Raw genomic sequence first — 26,044 nt, forward strand, 5'->3', positions numbered from 1 at the left:
AGAGGATCCCCAGTCTTAGCTGTGTTTGTAAGTACTGTTTAAAAACTGCAGCAGATGCTGAATGAAACTTGATATAACATGCACCGAAGACTCAATAGATGACACCTGCCAGCTTGTTCAAGCTAAAAATGTTTTAAATGGTGTAGTTCTTCAGGGAAATGATCAACTATTACATAAAACTTCCAAATTTTAATTCCAAAACTAAGATTTTTAAACAATTTCCATCCCTTCTAAGTCACCAGAATTTAACAAAAATGTAAACATGGCTGTTGCCAACTCTGTCTGCATATCTATTCAAGGTCATAGGACCTAATCACATCAGCAACACCATCAGGGTGTGCGCCTCTCTTAATAACTCTTATTGTCTTCTTTGCTGATCATCTGGCACCCTCTAAACAATTCTGGTGTGTACTCAGAAAAGTTGCCAGACTGGGTTGGTCTGCACTCATCTGAAGCTAATTGTAAGGCGGTGTTAAAGTCTTTCCCTCTGACGCTATAGGATTTTGCTGCGTTTCAACAAGTTTAAAATCTCCTTCAGGACGTTTGGCGATATCACTACTACCTCCATAATTTCATGCTCTAATCCTTACGTTGATGCCATCATCCTGTCATTGTTATTCTGTGAATTGGTAAGTGAGATTGTTACCTATTAATTTTTGATTGTTCCATAATATAAATCATGTATGGAATTCTAGAGATCCTTGGCTTCAAATTGTACAGCAAGTACTGACCAGCCCCAGAACTGACTGAACGGGAGTGCACAAAGCAGGCAGTGCCACGGACTTGGTGCTTCGTGAGTGGAGCAGGGATTGGGCATAGAATCAATATTCACTGCAAAGGATGGGGCACACAGCCCAGGTCTGAGTGTGGATGGAAATCTCATTGAGGAGACAGTACGGAGTACAGACTCATCGCAAGGAGTGGGGTGCATAGTCCTGGTTCTGGGAAAGGTAAATACTCAATGCTCAGTGTGAAGTGGCAGAGCCCCAGGTATCACTCTCATAGAAGGGATGTGGGGACCCAGCCCCAGTTGTCACTGAGGGGATGGGAGAGCATATAGTCAGTGCAAGAGAGGGGAGCACAACCTTAGCTCTCACTGAAGGGACTGATGGAGGCACAGACTCGGATGCTTAATTGAAGAGAGGGGGGAGGTCATGGGTTCCATGCTGGAGTGGAGTGAAACAGCCCCAGGTCTCAGTCCTAGTTTCAAGGAGGGGATGGGGCTGGAGCCCAAGCTGTAACTGATGGGAGGGGGCCACTGGGTGGGTGTGTGTGTGTAAGTAAGTTTGGGGGGAACAGTTTTCATGGGGTGGGTAGTCCCCACTGTTACTTAGAGGTTGGGGGGATGGCCTCAGTGGGAGGGGGGAATCAGATCCTGCTAACACAGGGCGGAGAGCCCAGGCTTGGTGTGTGTGGGTGGGTGGGGCAGTCCCTGCTGCCAGGAGGGCATGGGCTCTGTGGGGAGGTTGGTCCTGCTGTCACAGAGATTAAGGGGGCCTAGGCTCACGGGGGGCAGTCGCCTCTGTCACTGGTGGGTGTGGACGGCATGAGCTCGGTGGGGGTGTCAGTCCCCACGGCCACAAGGGTGGGCAGGAATGAGATTGGTGGGGGGGGGTCACTTTCACAGTCATGGAGAGCATGAGCTCAATGTATGAGGGATGGGGTGGGGGCCTGGGCTCGGTGGGCAGGTCAGTCTCCACTGTCACGCATGGGGCACGGGCTCTGAGGGGGATTAGTCTCTGCTGTCACAGGTGTGGGGACGGGGGAGACGTACTTGGTGAGACTCTGGGAGGGGTCAGAACCCGCTGTCACAGGCGGGGGGGGGCAGAGTCAGTGGGGAAGGGCCAGTCCCCGCTGTCACGGGCTCGGGGGGCGGGGGGGCTCAGTCCCTGCTGTCACGGTGCTGCGCCTGTGGCGGAGGGTTTTTCCCTGAGCGGAGGCAGATGGGCAGGAAGCGCAACAGCCGCAGTCGACGGAGCATGCGCGGCTAGAGCCCTGAGGCTGCGCGGAGCCGGGGTCGCTCTGGCGCTGTCGGTGCCCGACCGCGCTGGGGCCCAGCATGAGGGTCGCCCAGCGGCCGGGGCAGGACAGCGAGTCCGCTGTGCGTGGCAGAGGGTGAGATGCGGACCCCTCCTCCCCGGCGCCGCCGCAGCCGGGCCGCCACCTTGTGGGGGACAGGCCCGTAGACCCGACACCCCCCCAACCCCTCACGTGGGGGGAAAGGCCCGTAGACCCGACACCCCCCCAACCCCTCACGTGGGGGGAAAGGCCCGCAGACCGGACCCCCCCAACCCCTCACATGGGGGGAAAGGCCCGTAGACCCGACCCCCCCAACCCCTCACGTAGGAGGAAATGCCCGCAGACCCGACGCCCCAACCCCTCACGTGGGGGGACAGGCCCGCAGACCCGACGCCCCACACACCCCTCACGTGGGGGGACAGGCCCGCAGACCCCTCTCAAACCCTCCCATGGGCCGCAGACCCGACACGCTCCCATGGGCGGGGTATCACAAACTTGCTCTACCTTTTCTGACGCTCCCTCTTTTCTTTCGGGTGGTGATATGGACTTGGTGCCTCTTGCGTGTGCGCGCTGGGAGAGGCTCCCTCTTGCTGGGTTAGTTTCCAGATGCTCCTCTGTTGTGGGGCGGGGCGTTGCCGTGTGGGAGTGTAGTTGTCTTTAGATCCGAGGAATGGTCCCCAGTGCTAGGGCCCAAGCCACAGCCCCTGCATTAAACTTTGTTTTTAAGAAAAATGTTTGTTTAATTGAAATTATCTGATACTTTTTGCTCTTTCCCTCCCATAGGTAATTGTTCTCTGAATTCCCATGTCATACCAGCAGGAGGACTACAAAGAATCTATCAAAATGATGACAAATATTGTCATTTTGAGCTTGCTTATTTGTATTTCATTATCTTTCTGGATTGTGTCCATGACAGCAAGTACATACTATGGTAAGTCCGTGACCAGCCTATGTGGCTGAGCAAATCTAAGCCTTATGCTCAGCTTGATGGCATTTTTCTGTTAGTAAATGATAACTTTTGAACACTGCCTCCAGTCACTCCAGACTTTTAGAGGATGTTCTAGTCATCAGTGGGACCCTATGGATTTTGATGAAAATTGAAAAACCATTTGAGGACACATGGAAGCCACTGGCATGTGGTTAGAGACCCATCAGTTTCAGTGAGAGCTGTAATGGTCTATAGATCAAAGAACCAGTTGATGGTAGCCATTAATACCTTCCTGTGTAGTACCTCCCATCTGAGCTCTGCCCATTGATTCAGTAGAGTTTAAAATGTGGTTGCCTTGAATGACTTATCTCCCAGACAGAAAAAAAGAAATAATTGTGTAGGGGGAACATAAGGGGAGAGGCAAAGAGACAGGTGGCAGATGGGGCACTGAGACGAGTGGTACAGGAAGAAAATGGGGGACCCTAGTAAGGGAGGAAAGGGGGCCCTGGCGTGAAGGAGGGGTTTCTGCAAGGAGTTCCTAAAATGGAGGGAAGTGGGAGAGTGGCCCTGGGAGCTTGTGGGGGGGAATTGAGGAATTCAAGCAGTGTATGCAATGAGCTCAGCCTCCAGAAGCAAGATGTGCCAATCCTCTAATAGATCATATTTTGTTAATTTGCAGTTTTATAATATTGATTGAAGAAATCTTACTTTTAGACAAAATACATGTCAGGATTCTTGTAGTAGGAGAGTGTTAAAGAATACTTTACATAAATGTTCTATTATCATTTTAGTGGTTATTTCTGGTGACTGTACACCTTCCATCTGCTACCTTAACTCAGAATCACAACATGCAGATTCTTTCAACATCTGCATTGCGAACTATATACTTAATTACAAAGATTTTCAATACTGTTGAAAAAATTCACAATTTGGTTTTGAGTTAAGGTGGCTGCAATGAGTAAAGTGAACTGCCACGTGTTTACATTGTCTGTAACCACATGTATGAACTCTGTGAGTAACAGTATATTTAGTAAATTTAACTTAACAGTTTTTATGTGGGAATTTTCTTATTTTCTCAGAAGAAATGTAAGAAGCCTTGTAAACTTAAAACCAGTTGGCATGCACAGTACCCATACACGTCTGTATAGAAAATTTTGTGTTGTGTGATGCTGGAAAGTAGTAGGCTTTTTCTTACACATCTTAGGTATGCCCAGGTAGAGCTCCTCTCCTGTGTATACTATAGGAGGTCCACAGCAACAAGGCTCCCTTCCTGTCATCTCCCAAAGCACTTGCTTTGCACTCTGGTACAGAGGAGAAGGGGTACTTCTGTCTTATGAATCTTTTTGCATACCATAAGACATGCATCATTTGTTGGGATTCCCTCTGAGACCTTTTCCAATTGGCTTATCCATAAGCTCCTTCATTTTCAGTTTAAACCGAATTTTACTGAAAAAAATCTCAAGTTTTACAGAGAGTATTATTCAGTTATTTATGATTTTCACCCTACTTTTGTATCACTCAAAAAAAGAACTAGTTTTATTAGGAAAATAGAATACATTGCATGAGATATATGTATTATGATAACACGTTAGTCTGTGTGTATGTGCAAAGCTGCCTGTTGAAGTAAGACTATGTATTAGTCTAGAACAGGGGTTCCCAAATGTGATTCGTGGCTTGTTCAGGGTAAGCCCCTGGCAGGCCACAAGACTCTTTGTTTACCTGAGCATCTGCAGGTACAGCCGTTCACAGCTTCCAGTGGCCGTGGTTCACCGTTCTCAGACAATGGGAGCTGCGGGAAGCGTTGGCCTGGCCTGCGCAGCTCAGGTAAACAAAGCATCTCACGGCCCGCCAGGGCCTTACCCTGAACAAGCCGTGAACCAAGTTTGGGAACCCCTTTTTTTTCAGGGACCACATGCTGAGTGTCTTGGTGGACCACTTAATGATCTTTCCAAATGTTGTTTGTGCCAATAGCTAACTATTTTAAAGCGCTTTGGGTAAAAGCACTATATAAAAAAACCCCTTAATAGTAATTTTTTTTTGTTCTACAAATAAAAGCGCACATTCATATTTTAATATCAGTAGTCTTACCTTTCTAATGCAATGGATGTGCCCTCTCTCCCCGGCTGTGGCAGCCCCTGAGCTGGGGCTGGAAAGAAGGGGGGTCTCTCCCGCACTGTGGCAACCTCTGCTCTGGGGCTGAGAAGGAGGCAGTCGCCACTTTCTGTGGCTGCCACAGCCATGCATGTCCCAAATTCCCCCCACCTTCTCTTCTCACTCTATTGCCCCCTCCCACCAACCTCTTATTCCCCTCAAGGCCACCACCTCACCTTACATGTGTGTCTTCTCCAGGGTCCAGGCACCTAATTAGTGAAGCTATACCTGTGTGGCTCCACTAATTAAGTGGGTGGCCCTTCATTCTCTTGTGTGTGGCCACCCAGGCTCGCACCTTAGAGGGAACTATCCATGGACCACCTGAATGGAGCTGGCGGACCACAGTTTGAGACCTCTGGTCTAGAAGATACAAACAGTAGGCACGCACATAAGCTCTGAAGTGCGTGTGCATCTGAAAGTACTGATGAATCTTACACCCACCATGTACATATTTAAAGCTGTTAGCAGATAACGGTTTAAAGATCAACCTCTAAAATGGGAAAAAAATGAAAATCTGTATCAGAATACATTTTAGAACACAAGGAAGTATTCAAAAGTTGGGAAAAAAAACAAAAACAGGAGAAAAGGATGAAGTTAAGTGTGTGCACTGCAAATGGCGTGGCCCAGTTATTAAATGTAAATATTTATAGGCTAATAGTTCTAAGTCTACAACAGTAAACTGTTTGTTCAAATAACAAGTTTTATTTTGGGTTTAGATGTATTGTTTTGTTAAATTCACTATGTTTTGAGTTCTGTTTTAGTTCTGCAGCAAACCACATTGAATCCCATTAATCAAAGCATTAATCTACTGAATCCCCCCGTCCTTCCATCCATCAAAATAAACCCCAATATTTACCCAGAAAAATTAATAGCTTTTTCCACCAATTTTCACCTGTTTTTGTTGTTGTTGTAATACAGGGCATTTAAGCTAATTTTTCAAAATATTCAAATCATTGCCCATGGCAGACTCATTTTGTGGATTCCCAGGCAAAACTAAATACAATAAAAGCCAAAAATGAAAGGTCCTACTTATCCAGAACAATTTGTCCAGTTGTGGGAGAACACCTCATTCAGTTCTCTGGAATCCAAAAACCTCCTTTGACTCCATATTTCATCATTCAAGTTCCTTTACTTGGCATACAGCAAACATATGCAGAGTTGATCAGGCTCAAGGGGGGGGGAGAGGGGAGGGGTAATAGGGCTTACCACACATCCAAAGTTACACAAAAACCTCTTCATTTATATACATTTACATGTTACATTGTCTATACATTGCATCATATGTTTTTGATTGGATCGGTTATTTTGCAAGAACCAGTCCCTCTGCAGCCTCTCTGACCATGCATTGTGAACTCTCATCCTCTTTTTACAGTCCTAACTTATCTTGTCCATTGTTAGTAAATGGTTCAATGGCAGTTCTCCCTCTTATTGTAGCTGGCCCAGACATTGTCTTTTTAGCCTACTGACCTGTTTACTTAAGCCTAATGATCTGTTTACTTCTTAAATTTTATCCTCCAAGAAATGAGGCCTCCCTCCATGTGTTAACTACTCATGTCATGCCAGGTTTCAGATAAGTCACTGCAGAATGTGCCTGCTCTGTAATAACTCTGAGCCTTTGGGGATCAGGAACTCCTGCATCTGCAGAGCTTTGAGCTCTGCTTGCCAAGCACTGCTTTTTCTCATGTTAAGAGCTGATGTCCAAGGTCATGATTAAGGATACAATTTTGTCACAGATTCCGTGACTTTAACGGACCTCTGTGACTTCTTTGGTTTCAGCTACCGTGGCCAGAGCAGCATCCCTGAAGCAGTGGCTTGGGCTGGGACTAACAAAGTCAGGGACAAGTCGCAGACTTCTGTGAATTTTTGTTTATTGCCTGTGACCTGCCAGTGACTTTTACTAAAAATACCTGTGTCCATGCAGTAGTTCTTGCAGCACTGAGACCCAAAACTTTAAATGCCAAGTTTTGATGAGTAAAATTTTAAATGTTGCATTTAAAAAATAATTTCAAGCCAAATCTCTTGATTCTTAACTATGAAATTGCTTCATAATATCATGCTATTCTAGCAACATGATTCTCTATCATACTTCAATTTTTTGACTGTGTTTAAGATGGAATTTGGACTTCCAATTTAATATCAAAACAAGACAGTAATAAGAGAATATGAGGGTTGATGGTACATTGCTGCTAATCTAGTAGCCTTATCAGAGGTTGTATCCTGACTGAATATCCTGGGTGCTGTAGCTAAATACTGTTAATGGGTTCAGTTTCAGTAAAATGTTTGAAGTCACTGTAGAAAAACATGTTTAGCAGAATGGGTACAAGTTGATTCTTTTTGTAAGTTAACTGGTCAACATTAGTCTGCCATGGGCAATGATTTGAATATTTTGAAAAATTAGCTTAAATGCATTGTATTTATGCTTTTCATATTGAGAGACGTTGGTAAGTGATAATACTGTTACCCCATATAGTATTTTTCCTTTGTGATCATCAAGGTAATCTGTCAGTGTTACACGGTAATTGATCTGATAGGACTAGGAGTAATTTCTTTCCTTCTCTTGTATCCAAGAGTAGACTTTTGAGCTTTCTTAACATCCTTGTCACAGGGGTCATGGATTCCGTGACTTTAACAGACCTCTGTGACTTCTTTGGCTTCAGCCCCTTGGCCAGAGCTAATTCTTCTGGCATTAACATTTTGATGCCCAAACAACGAAACAGCAAAATTAATCAGTGAAATATTCTATATTCATATTTGTGCTGGGGCGCAAGTAAACCTAGAGCCAAAAGTTTGAGTAGTAATAATGTGTGTTTAATTTGATAGGAGGTTTTTACCTGAAAAGGTAAAGTGAAAGGAAGTTAATCATTATTGATTAAAAACAAACACAAAAAAACCCTCATGTACTATTCAACCTGAAGTATAAATAAATCTGAGTGTCCACACAAGCCACAATGCCTTATGAAAAGACTCCTGTCAGCTGAAATATTTGCAATAATAATAATAATGAGAATGCATTTCTTAACAATAGGGGGAAAGAAGAGCTGGTCATTGGAACTTTCAAATGTGATTTTGTTACAACCTGTAACATGATTTTGTGTGAACTGAGTACTTCTGTATTCTCCACTATATTAAAAAAAAGTTCATAAATGTAAGACAGTTCAGATGGCATAAAAACAAACTTTAGAGATACTGCTTGTTCCGTTGTAGGTACTGCTTCTCGAACAGGCATACAGAACGCATAATGTAAGTTCTCAAAAATACATATGAAAATATATCTTAATGTACCATTTGAGATAGGAACAGGAATTCCCAGACCAGATCTAGTCCAGTATCTTGTTGTTGATAGTAGCCAGTACAGATGTTCCAGAGGAAATTGCAAATTATAAGATAATCTCCCTCACCAGGAAATTTCTTTCTATCATTTGTCAGTTAGTGGTTGTTTATGTTCTGAAGCATGAGGGTTTACATTCTTTATTTTTTTATCCTTTTGCAACTGTGGATGTTCTCATTATTTGTATAAATAGGAATAATAAATGTCTAATCCTTTAAAAAAAATCCCACCAAGAATATATTGTTTGTTTTAATTTTTAAATCACTTTTTGTCAGTCCCTGGCCATTGCTTATTCCAAGGATATTGAACTAATATTTGTCCATTTCTTTCATTGCCTGCAAAATAAAAAAAGAAAGAAAGTCTACTGCTATCCTTAGCCACTAAGAAGGCCTTTGATAAAGTAGTGTGATTTATTTTAAAAACATTATCGAAGATGGGTTTTGGAAGCAGTATGAAGACTTGAACAAACGTATTATGACTCTCCAGCTGCTAGGATAAAAGTTGATGTATTACACGTCAAAGTATTTCAACTACAAAGAGGAGCCAAACAAATCTTCTGTCTCCATTGTTTGCCCTATTTATGGAGCCCTGGCACAAAAATATGTTAGAATTATAGCATCAGGGCCGGCTCCAGACCCCAGCGCGCCAAGCGCGCGCTTGGGGCAGCATTTTGCCGGCAGGGCGGCAGGCGGCTCCGGCGGACCTTCCGCAGTCATGCCTGCGGGAGGTCCACAGGAGCCGCGGGACCAGCGGACCTCCCGCAGGCATGACTGCAGAGGGTGTGCTGGTCCTGCGGCTCCGGTGGACCTCCCGCAGGCATGACTGCAGAGGGTGCGCTGATCCCGCGGCTCGGGTGGACCTCCCGCAGGCATGCCTGCGGATGCTCCGCGGGAGCCGCGGGACCAGCGTGCCCTCCGCAGGCACGTCTGCAAGAGGTCCCCCGGAGCCATGGGACCGGCGACCGGCAGCGTGCCGCCCTGCTTGGGGCGGCCAAATTCCTAGAGCCGCCCCTGTATAGCATAACCTATTCCAATTAAAGTGGAACATAAAATAGTGCTGTATGCCAGCAATATGATGTTAATGGTTACTAATCTGTACAATCTACGATTTACATTCTAAAATAAATTAAAAATAAAATAAAAAAAAAATAAAAATAAAAAAAAAATAAAAATAAAAATAAATCTGTAATTAAACAGCTGCAAGATACATTTGAGGTTGTGTGATCTAAACAAATATGGTTCTTAGTAGTCAATACTTTTCCTAACCAGCTATATGAAATTAATTTTCCTCCCATTATTTTAAAACTGAAAAATGAGTTGGATTGGGAAAAACTATATTTATCTTGGCTTGGCTTTAGGTTGTCAAAAATTAATATCCTATCTCAGGCCCTAACAGTATGGGTATCAAAAAGAACTCAAAGAAATGTAAACAATAATTATTAAATTGTATGTGACCATAAGTTCCCAAGAATAAAGGAGAAAATTCATATAGACCTAATCTAGGAGGATGATTGGCAGTACCAGATTCATTAAAATGTTATTTTGGTGGCTCAGTTAAGATCACTGTTAGCCTGGTATTATTGTACCAGTAAATACTGGGTAGAAATTGAACAACAGAATTTTAAAGATAAATGTAGCATGTTGGGTTTTTTTAATAACCTAAAAGATTTAGATCAACACACGGAGAACAATCCGTGTCATGACACTTTGGATCTGGAATTGTATACAGATAAGAGTTAGTCCCTTTCCCTCCCCATTTACACCCATCAGATATAATCAGAATTTCCACTGGGATTATCTAATCCAGTATATAATATGTGGGATTAAAAAAGGGTAACCATCAGACAGCTACTCTATAATGATAGTATTAAATTCCATAATTGTATCTGCTCATGGGGAATATTAATATATCAGTTTTGTTTTATATGCAACTAAAGCACTAATCCAATGTAGAAAGCATGAATTTCACGAGACCAGTAATGAGAATAAAAACATCAGTTATGGGAAAGGCCAACTTGAAGGGCCTGGTTCTTTGCTTTATATAATGAATTGTTACTGCGGTATCTTGAAAATAAGGAAAATATATACAAAAGGGAGTCTTAAGTGCTGGAAAGGGTATGACAGGTGCATGTCTGGTGGGGGAGTCCTAAAATACAGCAGGTCCCTGGTATAAATCAGAGTTGTGTTCTTGGAAAAGGACCATGGACAGGATAAATTTGATTTAAATCACTAGTCAGGAAGACTTGATTTAATCATGGATTTCTACATAAAAGTGCATTCTTGTTGGTTGTTATAACCTTAATACATATTCTTTACAACTCAGAGATAGATGTAGGTTTCATTTTTAGAAGGTACACACGATACTTTTTAAAAATGATTTTTTTTGAAAACTTTTCATATTAGTTTTACAGCTATACCAGAAAATAAATGATTGTTTGATTATTTCATTTACCAAAGGTAATTGAAGCAGATATTTATGAAGTCATTCGGTGATGAACAGGTTAATAATTAATATTTGGAGGATTTTCTTACCAGGCTGTATTAGGAGGCGAACATCACCAGACAGACATTTAAATTGTTTTATTTAACTAAAACAACAACGTTATGTATTCTGGATTTTTTTTCTTCAGCAGCAAACAATATTTTAACAAAACAAGCATATGAATTTTTGAATTTAGTTAAACATTCTGTTTTTTAAAATCAGGCTTGTTTTTGTTAAAATTGTTAACTAAAATAGTTAAATGAAATATTAAAAAAAAATTAAATTGACTGTCAGCCAGGTCAACATGAGAAATTTAAAATATTGGCTTCTGCAGCTAACTCAGTAGTCTTCGCCTTCATTTTCCTGTTTGTTCATAATCTGGAAAAGAAAAACAAACTTTCCTGCTTTTTCAGGTCCCAAATGATTTCTCAATTTGGAATGAATTAGTCCAAAGGAAGAAAATATTCTTTCTACACCAGCAGAAGAAGCTACTGCTGTTAAAAGTGAGATTATCAATTCAACAGTCTCTGAATCCAAGTGCTTAAGTAACTTCCACCAGTTCACTGGTGTGACTTTCTTTAAAACATCATCAGCAAACACATATTAGTTGAATGGTTCACCCTTACCTCTGAATTGTATTATAGTTGGTATTATCATAGAATAGAATCATAAAATATCAGGGTTGGAAGTGACCTCAGGAGGTCATCTAGTCCAACACCCTGCCCAAAGCAGCACCAATCTCCAACTAAATCATCCCAGCCAGGGCTTTGTCAAGCCTGACCTTAAAAACCTCCTAAGGAAGGAGATTCCACCACCTCCGTAGGTAACACATTCCAGTGCTTCACCACCCTCTTAGAGGGAAGATTGCTGGATGTCCATGTCATAGCCAACTCCTCTTCTTCAACAGTTAAGGTTTGACCCTGGTACCAAGTATTGAGAATATTTGCAAGAAAATGAGCTGGAGATGAGCTTGTCCCATTTGGTTTTTTTTATGCTTGTAATTTAACTCTGTCATTGCATATTTCTCTTTTTAAGATCTCCCTCAGTTCCTTCCAAATTTCAACAGCATCAGCAATAAAACAACTATTTCCCTGCATTTTGTCCAAGGATACAGAAATACGTTTCAGAGTACTCAGCATGTGTTCAACATTTCTCTTAAGCCCAATGTTGAGAACTTTGGCTGTGACAGTGCTATCTATTTTTTCATGATTTTGTTCACAAGCTGTCATCAGATTAGGCCAGTTCTTGATATAGTGCTCAAAACAATCCACTACTGAGTTTCATCACATGTCTTGTGGGAGAGTTATCTTGGTTCCTCCCACTTTTTTCAGAGCAGCCGCTACAAAGTTGTTGTTACAGAAGTATTTTGCAATTTCAACAACATTAACCTTTATTTCTGGAACGCTGAAGTCTTTGGCTAGGAGGTGCATCAAATGAGCACTGCAATCATATGTTATTAACTTAGGACTCTTGGCTCTCTTCTAAATAATTTCTTCTCATCTTGGATAAATTTGCAGCATTGTCTGTGACCAAGCTGCGTAGTAGACATTTGAATTTTTTTTCAGTTTGTTATAGCTTTTACTGCTACTTCTTGTAAGTATTCTGCTGTGTGTGCATTTCCTAATGTATAAATTGTTTCTGTAAGGAAGACATTCCCTTCTTCTGTTGTCACACAAGCATGTACAACAGGATCATTGTGGACATTGCTCCACCCATCAAGAGTCAGGTTAACAATTTTACCCTCTAGACCTTTTGCACACTGCTCAATTTCTCTTTCATACACTTTATCCAGCAATTTGCCTGCGACATCTCTGTTGGGTGGACTGTATCCTGGTTTTAATGACTGAACCATGTTAATGAAGTGTGGGTTCTCAATCATACAGAAAGGAGAGTTCGTTGCATAAACAAAACAGACAATACCTCTTTTTGTAATCTGGTTCTTATCGCAAACTTCTCTATGGTTGTTTCTGCATGATGGAGATTTTTTTTTTTTTGCTGTAATATACTGTGGCTATGTGACATACATGGTGTGACTGAAACACGATCATTGGCAGATCACTCTGAAACTATAGAAAACAATGGTGATCTTGAAGGTGGATAGTCTTCAGAATCCTGTATGTTGAGGGTGGATTCTCCTAAACAAAATAAGTCAATGCAATTACTTAATTATTATTACTATACTGCTCATTTAGTATTACTCATTGCATTCACTAACACTCAGTACTACTTTAAAGGTGAAATTGTAAAAGGAAGATCTGCCTATTTCAGCTATTTATTTTTTATCACAACTGCATCTAAAATGATAGTACCATAGAGTAACAACTATATTTTTTGCTCAGACATGAGAATTCAAGAACAGTCCAGAAGGAAGACAGGCAGTCCTTGAGAAAAAAGTATGAAATAAAAGTTTACCAACCTGAAGATCCTGCATATTCAGACATATTCTTTTCATCATCTTCAATGCAGCTTCCTCCTGAGAAGGAACACTTCTCATGATGTTGTTTCATTCGGGCAACTTTGTTGCACTGTTTGCATTTTGCATGCATGCCTGTCTTACCCACAGATAGAAGAACTTCATTAAAATATTCCCAAGCTGGATCTCTTTTATGGCCTGTTGCCATTTTTCCTTCTAGTGAGAGAAAGGTATGGTAGATATCAAATCAATGAAGTCTACACTCAGAAAGACCTCAAGACTTCTGGAATATGCTGCTCAAACAGTTTCAATTTTGTTTCTACTGCCTGTCCCTCGCTTCTCACATTTAACTCCAGACTTCTTTGTCCAGATCTATTCCACCCCCAAACAATCTTCTAATCATTGAACTTTTTGAAACTTTGCACTTTTATAGAGAGGTAAGGGATTGACTCTGTGTACACAAATTTGCAGAGGGACAATAAGGTTGAGGTCTGTTATTTCTCACCTCTGCATATTAATTTCTTTATTTAAAAACATTTTTGCTGTTAACAAGTAGGTTATCTCTGGAGACACAAATCCACAGTTTGAGAACTGCAAAACTAAGCATCTCTGATGATATCTTCTAGGCTGAGCGCTGAGTCCCATTGGGTAAATAGAAAGATTAACCTAAATAATCTGTAGAGAAGCTCCTGGAACCCTGTAAAATTGGGTCCCTAATCCGTGAACTATTGGAACTCATTTACAAAACTTTTCTTAAACATTACATGTATATATTGTCTCATACTATAGAATTAGAATTTATAATCCCTATTCCATGATGAGATGTCTTTGAGCTATAATGTATCTTAATTTAAACTATCTTGATAGGTTTTTTTCCTCAAAAAGCATTTTATCAAAAAAAAATCTGATTTTTTTTTTAAATCATTGATATTTATCCACCCTGGCCAGGGATGCCGAAACAATGTATACTGGGGACCCACTGGTACAGCAGTGGCATAGGTAGGAGAGGGACACTTGGGTGGGCTATGAAGGGGGGACAGAGGGGTAGGAGCAATTTGGCTATCTCTTTCTCCCCCACACACACGAGCTGGCCTTGCGAGGGAGGGAGGGTGATAGATGCTCTGGCTAGGGGCTACCAGAAAAAAAAAGGGGGGAGCTCGTAAAAATGTGCGTACTTGCTCTGCTCAGGGCTTGCCCCGCTCTGCCTAGTGCTCCTGCCAAGGAGCAGGAGTGGGGTGCAGGGGCTTGCACTGCTCTGCCTAGTGCTCCTGCCGGGGAGTGGGATTGGTGAGCGAGGGCTTGCTCCGCTCCGCTGGCACTCCAGCCAGGGAGCAGAGTTGGTGTGTGGGGACTTGTTCTACTCCGCCTGGTGTTCTAGCCAGGGAGATGGGTCAGGGGCTTGGAAGCCCCCATGGCCTGACCCGCTCCCTGGCAGGAGGGCTGGGCAAGAAGAGTGGGGGCAAGCCCTGACACTGCTCTGCGGCCGAAGCACCGGAGCTGGGCAAGCCACGTACCTCTCATCAATAGGAGAACGTGTTCTGATTTATGTCAGTCCTGATCGACGTATCTCTCATTTGCAAATTACACAGTACAGTATTGCAAATGATGGATACGTGGATTGGGACCGACATGAATTGGAACACGTTCCCCTATTGATGAGCGATGGATACGCAAAACAACGGATAAGGGGGAGACTTATACCGAGGACTCCCCTGTAATGGTATTTTGGAGGAAAATGCTAGAATTTTCAAGATTAGGCCTACCCCAAAACCAACAATGATTCTATATATGTAATAGTCTAAAGGAGGTTATTGATTTGGGGAAAAATTCATTGCTAACACAATTAGTGTTTCCAGCCAGATGTATGATAGCTCATTTTTGGAGAAGGGCAGAGCCCCAACATTAGTGGCATAGACATATAAAAGTATGATTAATCATTGCAGTGGAAGAAATGATAGCTTTATATTAGGATCAAGTAGATTTTATAATGTATGGGTTACCACAGGATTTGAAGAAAATAAATCCCTAAGATAATAAGAGGTTGATCAAATACAAATGAATGTTTTGTAGATAAATATAGACTATGAATACTTGTATAGAAAGTTCCTATATGTTGAGTGGAAAAGTTAAAATTGGCCATTTATTCCTACTACATGTTTTATATCTAGATGATTTCTGATCCATGATCATTACAGGACTTTACTTCCCACTCCATGAATATTTCCTTCCCTTAATAATCTTTTTGTACGTGACTATGTCAGAGGCTCTTGGAAGGTCCAACTAAATTTATCTGTATGTTCTCTTTTATCTACTCTTGTGGTGACATATACAAAGAATTTTAAGAGTTTCGAGAGACATAAATTTCCTTTACATAAACCATGTTGGTTTACCTCTGCTACATCATGATCATCTAGATATTTATAATTCTAATTTTAATTGTTTTAACTAGTCTTCAGGATACTTCACTAAATTGCCAAGATTATTTGTCAAAGCAATTTTTACTTAGGTGAAATGTTTTTCAAAATCATTTGTATTCATTGCATAATGTACTATAAATATATTGTTAAAACTACTTCATATAGTTCTAGAGAGCCAATCAGAATATAAGGTACTCGAAAGATTGCCGTGTATCAGTTTATTTATTCAAATGTAGTCTTGCCATCTCTGCATAAAAGTAATAATAATATTTTGAAAATTTAAGTTTTCTAGGCTTTATATTATTCTGTGTCTTTACCTGAAGTTAGGAAGAAAAAGATCCTATAATGTCATTTGTCCATTAGTGTCTTTATGTATTTGCTGTAAAATCATAATTACATCATCCATTCTACCAAAATTAAAATCAGGCTTCAGTTAGTTTTGAATTTTAATTTTCACTGTCTGTAATTCCCTTTTAGAGATTTAAAAATAATGTTATTTCCCTGCAGTTTGGTTCTTTTTCTGATTGGTAAAGTTTTTATTACTAATCTGAATACTTTGTCTTTATGTGGATTAATTTATGTGAATGCTAAACAAAAGGAAAAAGGAACTCTATGATGGTCCATTTCAATGCGGTGTTCTAAAAGAGAGCTAAAGTATTTCTCTTCTGAATTGTAAAAGGTGTGAGGAAAATAAAGCAAGTCTGATTTGTTCATTCAGAATGTAAATGCATATTAGTAAAGATTACTATTCTGACTATTTTCTACCCTTCAGAAGGCCAGTATATAACATTTTATTTAATAATTATTTTAACTCCTCAGGTACTTTACGGCCTATTTCTCCATGGCGTTGGCTTTTTTCAGTTGTGGTTCCACTAATGATTGCTTCACGAGGCTTTAAGAAAAAGAGCCTGGATCACAGTGGAGCTTTAGGGGGTATGTATTTTCTGGGAATACTAAGTGAACTATTTAGTTTATATATTAAAGTGCCTTTCTTAATTTTTGTATTTCTGTGCATTTTTAAGGACTTCCTTCTCTCAATTCAATAATAACAACATATAAGTGTAAGCATACAGTATCTGTCATGGCTTCATGTTGGTTTAATGTTGGGTATCATTTATACTTGTTTAAGCAAGCAGTTTATCCTACTGTAACTACAACTCACTGTTAATATTGCCAGTAAGACTTATTTAAATATATAAAATTATTTTAAGTTTCAGTACAATATATATATTAATCTGTTTTTAAATATAAAATCCACTATAATAATGGCAATGGGACATGAGATAACATACACCATCTTACTCTGCAGTATCTGGAGTCTCATGGAGACACTGATGGTTGCAGTCTATTTCCATCCATGCATAGTCAGAAGAGTGGAAGGAGTATGGGGAAAGGAGGCTGCTGGAAAGCAATTCCATCAATCTGAGACATATAGGGGAGCCTCTCTGCTTGATTCTTCAGTTTATGTGGTCCAGACCCAGACTGGTCTCTGTGGTTCCCTTTGCTGAAGGATAGGCAGTGCTCCTTTCTTGCCTCCCAAAAATAAAAAGGAAATTAATGATCTGTTCAAGTCTGCTTTTCTTGACTAGCTGGAGAAACACCAAGGTACAGTAGAGCAGCATTACCAAACTCTGATACAAGCCTTGTAACTGTGGTGCTAGTCCATTTCATGAAGCACAGGGCAGAAGGGAGGATCAATGTCAGGGAGAAGGATAAAAGAGCACAACCCCAAATCTTCCCCTCTTTTATATCACACTGCAAATGTGGTACTTCATCTGCAGGTAAAATGGCAGGCAACACCTTGAAAGCCACCAACTTCACTTTTCTTCGCCCTTTGTACAACCCCTACTTGTAACCAGCTGGAGGAGTAACTCACTTGTATAGAGAATCAGGCCAAGCTTCTTTACTGCAGTGACATTGAGCTAGCTGAGCCTCAGGTGGCACCAGTTGTCTTCTTTTTACTAGCAGAATGTGGCTTCTGATGAGCAGTTGAGTAAGTAGGGGGAATCCAAAGTACATAGTGAGTAGGAGAAAAGTCAAAAACGAACATGTGAAAAAGCAACAAAGAGAAGGATGACAAAAAGGAAATAACCTACAGAAAAGAAAAAGCAAGAGAGAAAATTAACAGAAAAAAGGAGAGAGATTAGCAACTGTCAGGACATGATATGAATGGATGTGGGGGGGGGGGGGGGATGCCCAACCTGTCAAATAATCCAAAGAGGTGGCTCTATTTAAAAAAAAAAAAAAAAATCCAAGTCATGAAAAGATGTGTTTAAGGTCAGCATTCATATAGTAGTGGCTGGAAACATAACAATAGTTCTCTGTCTGCTTTCTGCCTAGAAACAATAAAATACTTCAGGCAGGGTATATCCAGGGATTTTCACTTAGATGTCATTTGGCCTCATCTTATTGTTAAATTTTCTTTACATCTTGCATAGATGAGTGTTACTGTTTCCTGGCAATATCAGATGGCTGTTTCAGAAACCATATACTGTCCAGATACTTAGTGGACGATTCAGGAATGTTAAAGGAAAACATCAAAGCAAAAAAGGCCAAAAAAAAATTCAGTCAAAATGGTTGGCTCTTTTTAAATTGTGTAGACAGTTTTCAGGTACTACAGTAATGATCTAGCTAATTGCACTGTCACTCTTTCATGATAAACCTACAATCACTGATAATTTTTGAGACTCCTGTTAATTGTTTTGAAAAGATGATTGCGTGAACTAAACTTGCTCGATTTCCCCCTCTCCCTTTTTTTTCCTTCAGGATTAGTGGTTGGGTTTATCCTAACAATTGCAAATTACAGTTTCTTCACTGCCTTGCTCATGTTTTTTGTTACTTCTTCAAAACTTACTAAGTGGAAAGAAGATGTGAAGAAGCATATAGATTCAGAATTCAAACAAGGTAAACACTAAGAATTATACTGTCAGACAATCTGTAAAGAAGAGATACTGTATCTTACCTGATACTTTTGAAAGTTGGAGATATTATGTAGTAGTACACAGAATAGAGAACACTGTAAAGCGTTCTTATCCTCTTTATCCCCATTCTGGACTAGACACAATGTGTTTGCTAGTGGTTCATTTAATAGTAATAAACTAAAGGTAGTGATTGTGACTTGATTTTCATGTTGTTTGAGTGTGTGTGGGTTTGGGGTTTTTTGCGCTTTTTAATTTGCTTTTGCTACTGAATGATGTGGCTGAATGTCAAGTTTCTCTGCTACAGTGAAAATATTCAAATATTTTTGTTTGTTTTACTCGAGGTGGGCAGAGAAATTGGGTGCAAGTATTCTGTAACGGTGGTGTCCCTACAGAGCTGGCTCTACTATATATGATAGAAAATGGACCAGGTGAAATTCCAATAGACTTTTCCAAGCAGTATACTGCATCATGGATGTGTTTATCCCTTTTGGGAGCTTTGGCCTGCTCTGCTGGAGATACTTGGGCTTCAGAGATTGGCAGTGTCTGGAGTAAAAGTGAGCCAAGGTTAATAACAACATGGGAAAAGGTTCCAGTAGGTAAGGGCTTACTGATTTACACATTCTTGTCTTAATACTGTGTCATTTCTGTCTGGGACCCTTAATATACTCATATCCATAAAAAGAATAAAACAAATTCTGCTAGCATTGTGAAGTTTTGTGTGGTAAAAATTAGTACTTTGACATAGTATTTACCATATTCTGTTTGTCATGGGTTGTAAATAAAAAAATAGATTGGGGGGGGGAGAGAGAAAGAGAGTGTGAAAAATTCAAAAATACCTTTTGGTTTGGTTTAAACTGAAACAGTCTTTTTCTTGCCAAAATGGGGGTGTGGGAATTCATTTTGGGTTGAACAAAACATTTTGTTCAACCCAAAACAAATTTTATAATTTTAGGTGTGTTTAACCCTTTTTATTTAAAAAAAAAATCTAAATTATGAAACCGAAGAGTCAAAATAAAATGTTTTGTTTTTTGAAATGGTGTGAAATAAACTGTTTTGATGTGTTAAAAAAAAATCTGACTTTTTCATCCAAAAAACTATTCACCAAATTTGAACTGATTTTGCAAATAGTTTGTGACCTGAAAAATGCATTTTTGACAGATTTACTACTATGAAAAAACTTTATGTAGCTACAGTTAGATATCATCCTGTGAGATAAAACCCTTACAGAATTCTACGACTGTTTGTTTTTACTACCATTAGTGTGTTCAGATTGCAGTAGATGTAGTTTAAAGAATGGTAACTGTCATCTGACTTGCTTTTAAAAAGGGGAAGTGAAAATCAAGCTAGATAAGATTTCTAATTAGTAGCAGAATGTGTGCTTTAAATGTAAAGATTACAAAATTGCACTTTTAAACCAAATAGTCAATTCATTTCCTGCTTTGCTGTCTAACCACTCCTTGTCTCCATTAATTGATGACATTGCTAACTCTTAAACAATTCATAGTATTGAGTTTTCTTGAAGCAAAGAAATCTAGATCCCTAAATTGAGTTGGTTATTGTAAGTTGATTTCTAAATTGTGTGAGGACAGTAGTTTGCCTCATTTTTTTTTCCCACCATAAATGCTTACTGTGTTCCTTTTGAGTAAGTAGTTAAACGTGTTGCTTTTTTTAGATAATTCTTTTAAATATCTTTTGGGCAAAACATATCTTGATGAACTATTTCTGAAAGTTTGAACAGAAGACACTGGCTGAATAGAGTTACATGTACAGATTGGGAGGATATCTTTATCTTCCACCCACTCTACCCCAAAAATTGAAGTGTCTTAAGTAATACTGAAACTGTGAAAGTTTCTGGATTAATAGCCATGGAGACTGAAGTTATCTGATTACTGAAGTGGCAGTTCATAGGCAGCAACTTTGCAAGGTAAACTTCCCAGCACAGTGCCAGTCAGAAAGGATCAGGTCTTGTCTTGTCTACACTAGCCTTTTTTCTCTAAAATTTCTCACCACTGCTAACACTGGTTGCAGCTCCATTAGCAGTAACAACAGCGAGACCATCTGTGTAGACAATCTGTTGGTCGCTACTGGAAATTTCAGAGAAACAAAGGCTAGTGTAACAGAGCCTCTGGGAGTGAGAGGGTAGTTCTGTCTTCACTGTCAAGTAAACCATTAAAGCCAATTAATACATCTTCTGAAATGGTTTATAACTCAACTCCGTTTTTCTTTGATTTAGGTACTAATGGAGGTGTTACATTAGTGGGCCTAATTTCAAGTCTCATTGGTGGCATGCTAGTAGGTGTGGCTTACTTCATTACTCAGCTTGTTTTTGTGAGTGATCTGGATATATCTGCTCCACAGTGGCCACTTGTTGTGTTTGGTGCAATGGCTGGTTTACTGGGATCAATTATTGATTCATATTTAGGAGCTACAATGCAATACACTGGTAAGAAATGTTCTGCTTATTTTTCTGTTTAACTTAAAAGCTCCCTTTTAACTCCAGAGAGGCTGGGGAAGTGGTTTTGAAAATGGGGAAAGAATGGAGGGATTACCACAGTGGTCAAAGAAAGTTAAATAGAATGGTTGAGATCAGAAAGAAGATAGAAGAAAAGGCAATTTATCTTAACCCTTATGCTCTGCCATCTTCGTTCTTTTCCCCACTTTTTGATTTTGGCATTTCAAAATTTGGCATTTTCAAAATGATAGGCTGCTATCATCTTTGAGTCATTAAAATGGTTGTGAAATGATATGATGGGAAAAAATGGTAGGGTTTTTTTTTTTTTGGTCAGGCCTTGCTTGAATATGTCAGATCCTAGTAGTGCACTCTGGCTTTGTGTACTTTTTTTCTTTCTTGTTCCACTGAATTGCTATCAAACCAAAGTGTGTGTAATATTGTATGACAATACTTTCCTTTTACTTTCTATTATCCTATCACAAACATAGTAAAGTTAAGACCAAATTGTCCCACCTTGCCACATGGAGTAATGCATTACTTTGCAAATAGTCACCTTGATTTGAATGATAGTAGTTGTAGAGTCAGGTACTACTTGTGATTACGGAAGGCAGAATCTGGCCCTTGTGCAGTGCATTTGGGTTTTCATTGTGGCTTTCACTAAAGATGTTTATATGGGGAGCAGAAGGTCTTTTTCTTTGTTTTTTTCTTGGGTTTGGCAAGTTATCTAGAAAATAAACATGAGACTTGGCTTTTCGTAGCACGTATTAAGTAAAAGTTAGGCTACCTCAGCATGAAGTTAGTGCCTCTGTAGCCTCATCCTGTTCACCACTGAACTGTGGTTTTTGCCTAAGTTTAGTAAGAGATTGGAAAGCAACAACACTGCCAACTATTTGCTTCCCAAACAGGCTTTAAAAAAAAAAGTTGTCTTTTGTGTGTTTGCAGGCATCTCTTTACAATAAAACAAAAGTTCAGGGTGAATATTCTTATCTTTTAACATGCTGGGCATTAGGAGATACTCAAAAGCTACGAGAGAAATACTGGCATATATTGGTCTGGTCTGCTTTGAGGTGCTTCCTCCCTTTGTTCCCCACACAAACACCTCATATGTCAGTTTTCTAGAAATGTACATTTCTCACAGAACACAAAATAGTGGAGTGGCAGGGAGCACACTGGGATAGCTAATGGAAAAACAGTGTTAAAATGCTGCTAATACAAAGGTAGAGTAAGAACAACAACTTAAGAACAAGATAGAGTAGAGAGCAGCTAGGTTGGTGAGGGGAAAGCCATGCAGCTAGCTTGGAAGTGGAGATGTTAGTGAGTGCTATTTCAGTATTTAAGACAGTGGTGCCCAAACTTTTCCTGTAGTGGCTGCCCCTTACCAGGAATGGAATCTGTCTGTGCCTTCCCTTTCATTACTGCAGAGTTGGCTCAACAGAGGAGCTTGGACTGAAGGCACAACTGGGAATGGGGGAAGAAGAGCTAGGGCTATAAGGGGAGCTGGCCTGGAGCAGAGGGGGAATGAGGGCAGAGTTGGGCTGGGGCCAGGGCCAGAGCTGTAGCTGCAGCCAGAGCGGGGCTGGAGCTGGGCAGTGCTCTCTCTCCCCCCCTTGTGGGGGTTGGCCGGGGTCTCACTGCGTGCCTCCCCAAATGTTCCTCCACTGATCTAAGACTTGCCATCAGACAGAGTAACCATTTTCTTTACACCGTTTATCATTAAAAACTAATTCTTGTTGACAGACATACTTTGTTTCTAACCATTTGTTTTTTCAACAGCATCATTCATATCAAAACTCTTGATTAGCACTATTATTAGCTTATTATAGGATTGCATATGTAGATTTCATAGAAATAGTAACTACATTTAATTACTGTTAGTGAGAAGATTTTTTTTTAAAGTATAGAATCTAGATTCCCTTCTTTGAGACTATTAATGTTAGCTTAGAATAACAGTTTAACATTATTGGCTAGTTAATTGTCCTTTTTATATATGTTTGACTCAACAGCCATATACTAAGCACTTGTAGGCAGTCATGTACATTTGAGGTCTTAGTGGTAGTAGTGGGTTTCCTCTCAACTGTGATAGTATTGTAAATTTATCTTTTATTTACTTCTTTCCCCAGGTTTTGACAAGCGTATTGGCATGGTTGTCAACTATGAAACAAAAGACTCAAAGCACATATCTGGAAAACCTATACTGGACAACAATGCAGTAAACCTCTTTTCTTCTGTAGTCATTGCTTTGTTACTTCCTGGTGTGGCATGGGGTTTCTGGCCAAGAGGGTGAAATTTCTTAAGTCTTTTAATACATAGCTCAAATACACTTAATATGAATCAAAGGTTTCTCCCAAAGCACTGTTTTTAGCTTGTTTGAGGGAGTCCTCTGCATCCTTTTCAGAGCCAGAAGGATTCACTATCTTAATTTCCTTAGGCTGTAAGTTTTATGGGCAGCCACCATCTTTCTGGAGAAAGAGGACCAGATGAGGCTCTGTTAATAACCTGTCAGTGCTGCTCCTTAATTGGACACAGATTGCTACTTTGTAACATGAAGCACTTAATTTTCCCTTCTGGAGCTGAATGCTTGGCCTCCAAATCATTTCCAACACCTGGCAGAAGAGAGAGTGAGAGAATACAGCTAGAAATCTAATCTGGGTCTGCCATACAACTACTATTAACACTGTTCACCAAGCCACAAAGTACTATATATTTTCTGTAATATAGATCATAGTAGTATTGATAAAATCACTGAATTCTAGTTTAGTATACATTTCCCATTGTCTGCTCAACATTATAGGTTTTATAGAGGTGTATGGAAGTCTTTAAAAAAAATTGTACTTTAATAAGCATTGTTGCCTATTCCACGTTGTATTACTTTTTTGCCATGCTTTTGACGATGGGTAAGGAAAAGTAATATTATAACATATGTCTCAGGCATATGACTAAATTTAAAATCAAAACTAACCTTTTTCCAATAAGCAAAACAGGAATATAAAGCTTATATGAGCAGCATTATAAGGTGGTACTTAGATTAAGTTATTGATATTAAAGTAAAGATTACATTTTTTTAAATTCAAAATCAACTGGTTAGAAAAGATGTAACTTGTTCTGTAACTGTGGAATTACTCTTTAATAATCTGAGTTTAATAGCATGTTCACCAAGTTGTGGTCTTCATGTTCTTTCTCAGTAACACTACTTTTTTGCTTTACAAATTACTGCTCACTGGAATGTTAAGGTGTTGGGGCCTCTATTGTTGATAAATTATTATGGGGTTTTCACTTTTGTCATTAAATGACAGGCTAAAAAGTTTTTTCAGTTAACAATTTAGTATTTATTATATAGAATCAGATCCTGCAACTGGGTTGCATATGTGGATCCTTTTGCCCATATAGAGATCATCCACCTGGATCCATTTGCAGGATATGACTCATAATGTGTGCAACAAAAAAAGTTTGTTCCAATCTGAGAGCGATTACCAGTTCCAGTGATATTCCCAGTTTTAAGTATAGGAGACTTGGCAGAATCTTTCAAAAGAGAATAAACTAAGTGTGACCATTGCATCCTAATATTCTTGTTGAAAAGCACTGTAACATGAAAGGCATAGATGCCCTTACTGATTAATTATATTTAATTTAACTGTAAATAAATCAGTTTTTCTTTATGATATAATTAGGATTTTGTGCTAACACATTTTTTATTTTGTTAATGCCACTAGACATTAGAGGAAGGCTCTTGGAAAGAAAAAAGTAGATTATGGTGAGTTCGGTAAGAAAGAGTGAAAACATACTTTTGAGAGGGTTTAGCTTTTAATTTAAATATTTGTATTGTCTGGTATATTATGTTGCAGGAATCAAAGGTATCTTTTCAGGGATTAAGGACGCTTTTAGCCAAGTTTCCATTATAATCTAATATGGATCCCAGGACTAAAACACAACACAACACTGAACATATATCCATAACACATTTTAAAAAAAAAACTTTGCATAGCAATATGAAATGCCTTCATTGCTGTTAAATTAAATTTTAAACAAGCAATTTTGCACCTAGCAGATAAGGGTGGGATTTTCAAAAGTGTAGCGTATTGGCTTACCTCTGTCACTGAGAGCAGAGTTAAGCCAACACTGAGTGCTTTTGAATTTCCCACCATTAAATTTCTAGTGTACAGAATCATATTTAAAGAATGATTCTCGCCTTTTCTATAGCATTAGTTTTATTAAATAATATCAGCTCTGGACAGGATACAATTACACTGGACAAGATACTATTAAATTGAACAGAACATAGTGGTGCAGATTATGTTGCCTTTGATTTTTGTATTTTACACAATAGCTGTGCAGAAAGTATAGCCCTTATGAGAGGAGGAGGAGAAATATAGATAGGGAAACTGTATGTGACTTAGTGCCTGTAAACCACTGCATGTCACTAAGTGTAGTTACTGGGACCAGAAAGAAGCCGATGGAATGTTAACACTTGAGATCATTCGAAGGTGTCTCGATAGAAAATAGATGAAAGTAAAAGGGCGGGTGATAAAAGGGAAGGAGGCAAAATAAGCAGAATAAGATATTAATAGAAATGAATTGAGGGCACATAGTGTTTTTCCATAGTAAACAATTACATTACACTTTGTTTTAAATATTTGAATATTTGTTTTTCCTCAATGTCTGTATGTGGATTAGTATTAGAGATTAATCTGTGCCTGTAAATTTAAATTTGACATTTACCTGGCACTAATTTTATTTTTTTCTTACTGAAACAACATGAAAATTCACAAATCACCTCTCCAATACTTTGATCAGATTTCCTTAAACTGAAAAATTCCAGTTGGAGATCAGTTGAGCCTTATCTGTATAGTTTTATAGTGTGTGTATGTTCAAGACAATGACTATTTTTCAATATAAATATGAAGTAGTTTTTCTTAATAAACACACAATGCAATTGG

General features: G+C 39.5%; 1 protein-coding gene across 4 annotated transcripts; it reads left to right on the forward strand.

Annotated features, from left to right (window-relative positions):
* The first annotated feature begins 419 nt into the window (after positions 1-419).
* Positions 420-26,044, forward strand: TMEM19 (transmembrane protein 19). Of its 4 annotated transcripts, none has more exons than XM_044981588.1 (7): positions 420-629; positions 2,803-2,950; positions 16,557-16,670; positions 18,504-18,641; positions 19,000-19,254; positions 20,892-21,101; positions 23,231-26,044. In XM_044981588.1, the coding sequence occupies exons 2-7, from the start codon at positions 2,824-2,826 to the stop codon at positions 23,392-23,394; spliced, it is 1,008 nt and encodes a 335-aa protein (XP_044837523.1). In that variant the 5' UTR covers positions 420-629; positions 2,803-2,823; the 3' UTR covers positions 23,395-26,044. The 4 variants fall into 4 exon arrangements, with proteins under 4 accessions (XP_044837523.1, XP_044837500.1, XP_044837515.1 ...); XM_044981565.1 differs by lacking the exon at positions 420-629 and adding an exon at positions 1,965-2,115; XM_044981580.1 differs by lacking the exon at positions 420-629 and adding an exon at positions 1,981-2,101.

This window comes from Mauremys mutica, chromosome 1 (assembly GCF_020497125.1).
Source record: "Mauremys mutica isolate MM-2020 ecotype Southern chromosome 1, ASM2049712v1, whole genome shotgun sequence".
NCBI classification, from domain to species: Eukaryota; Metazoa; Chordata; order Testudines; family Geoemydidae; genus Mauremys; species Mauremys mutica.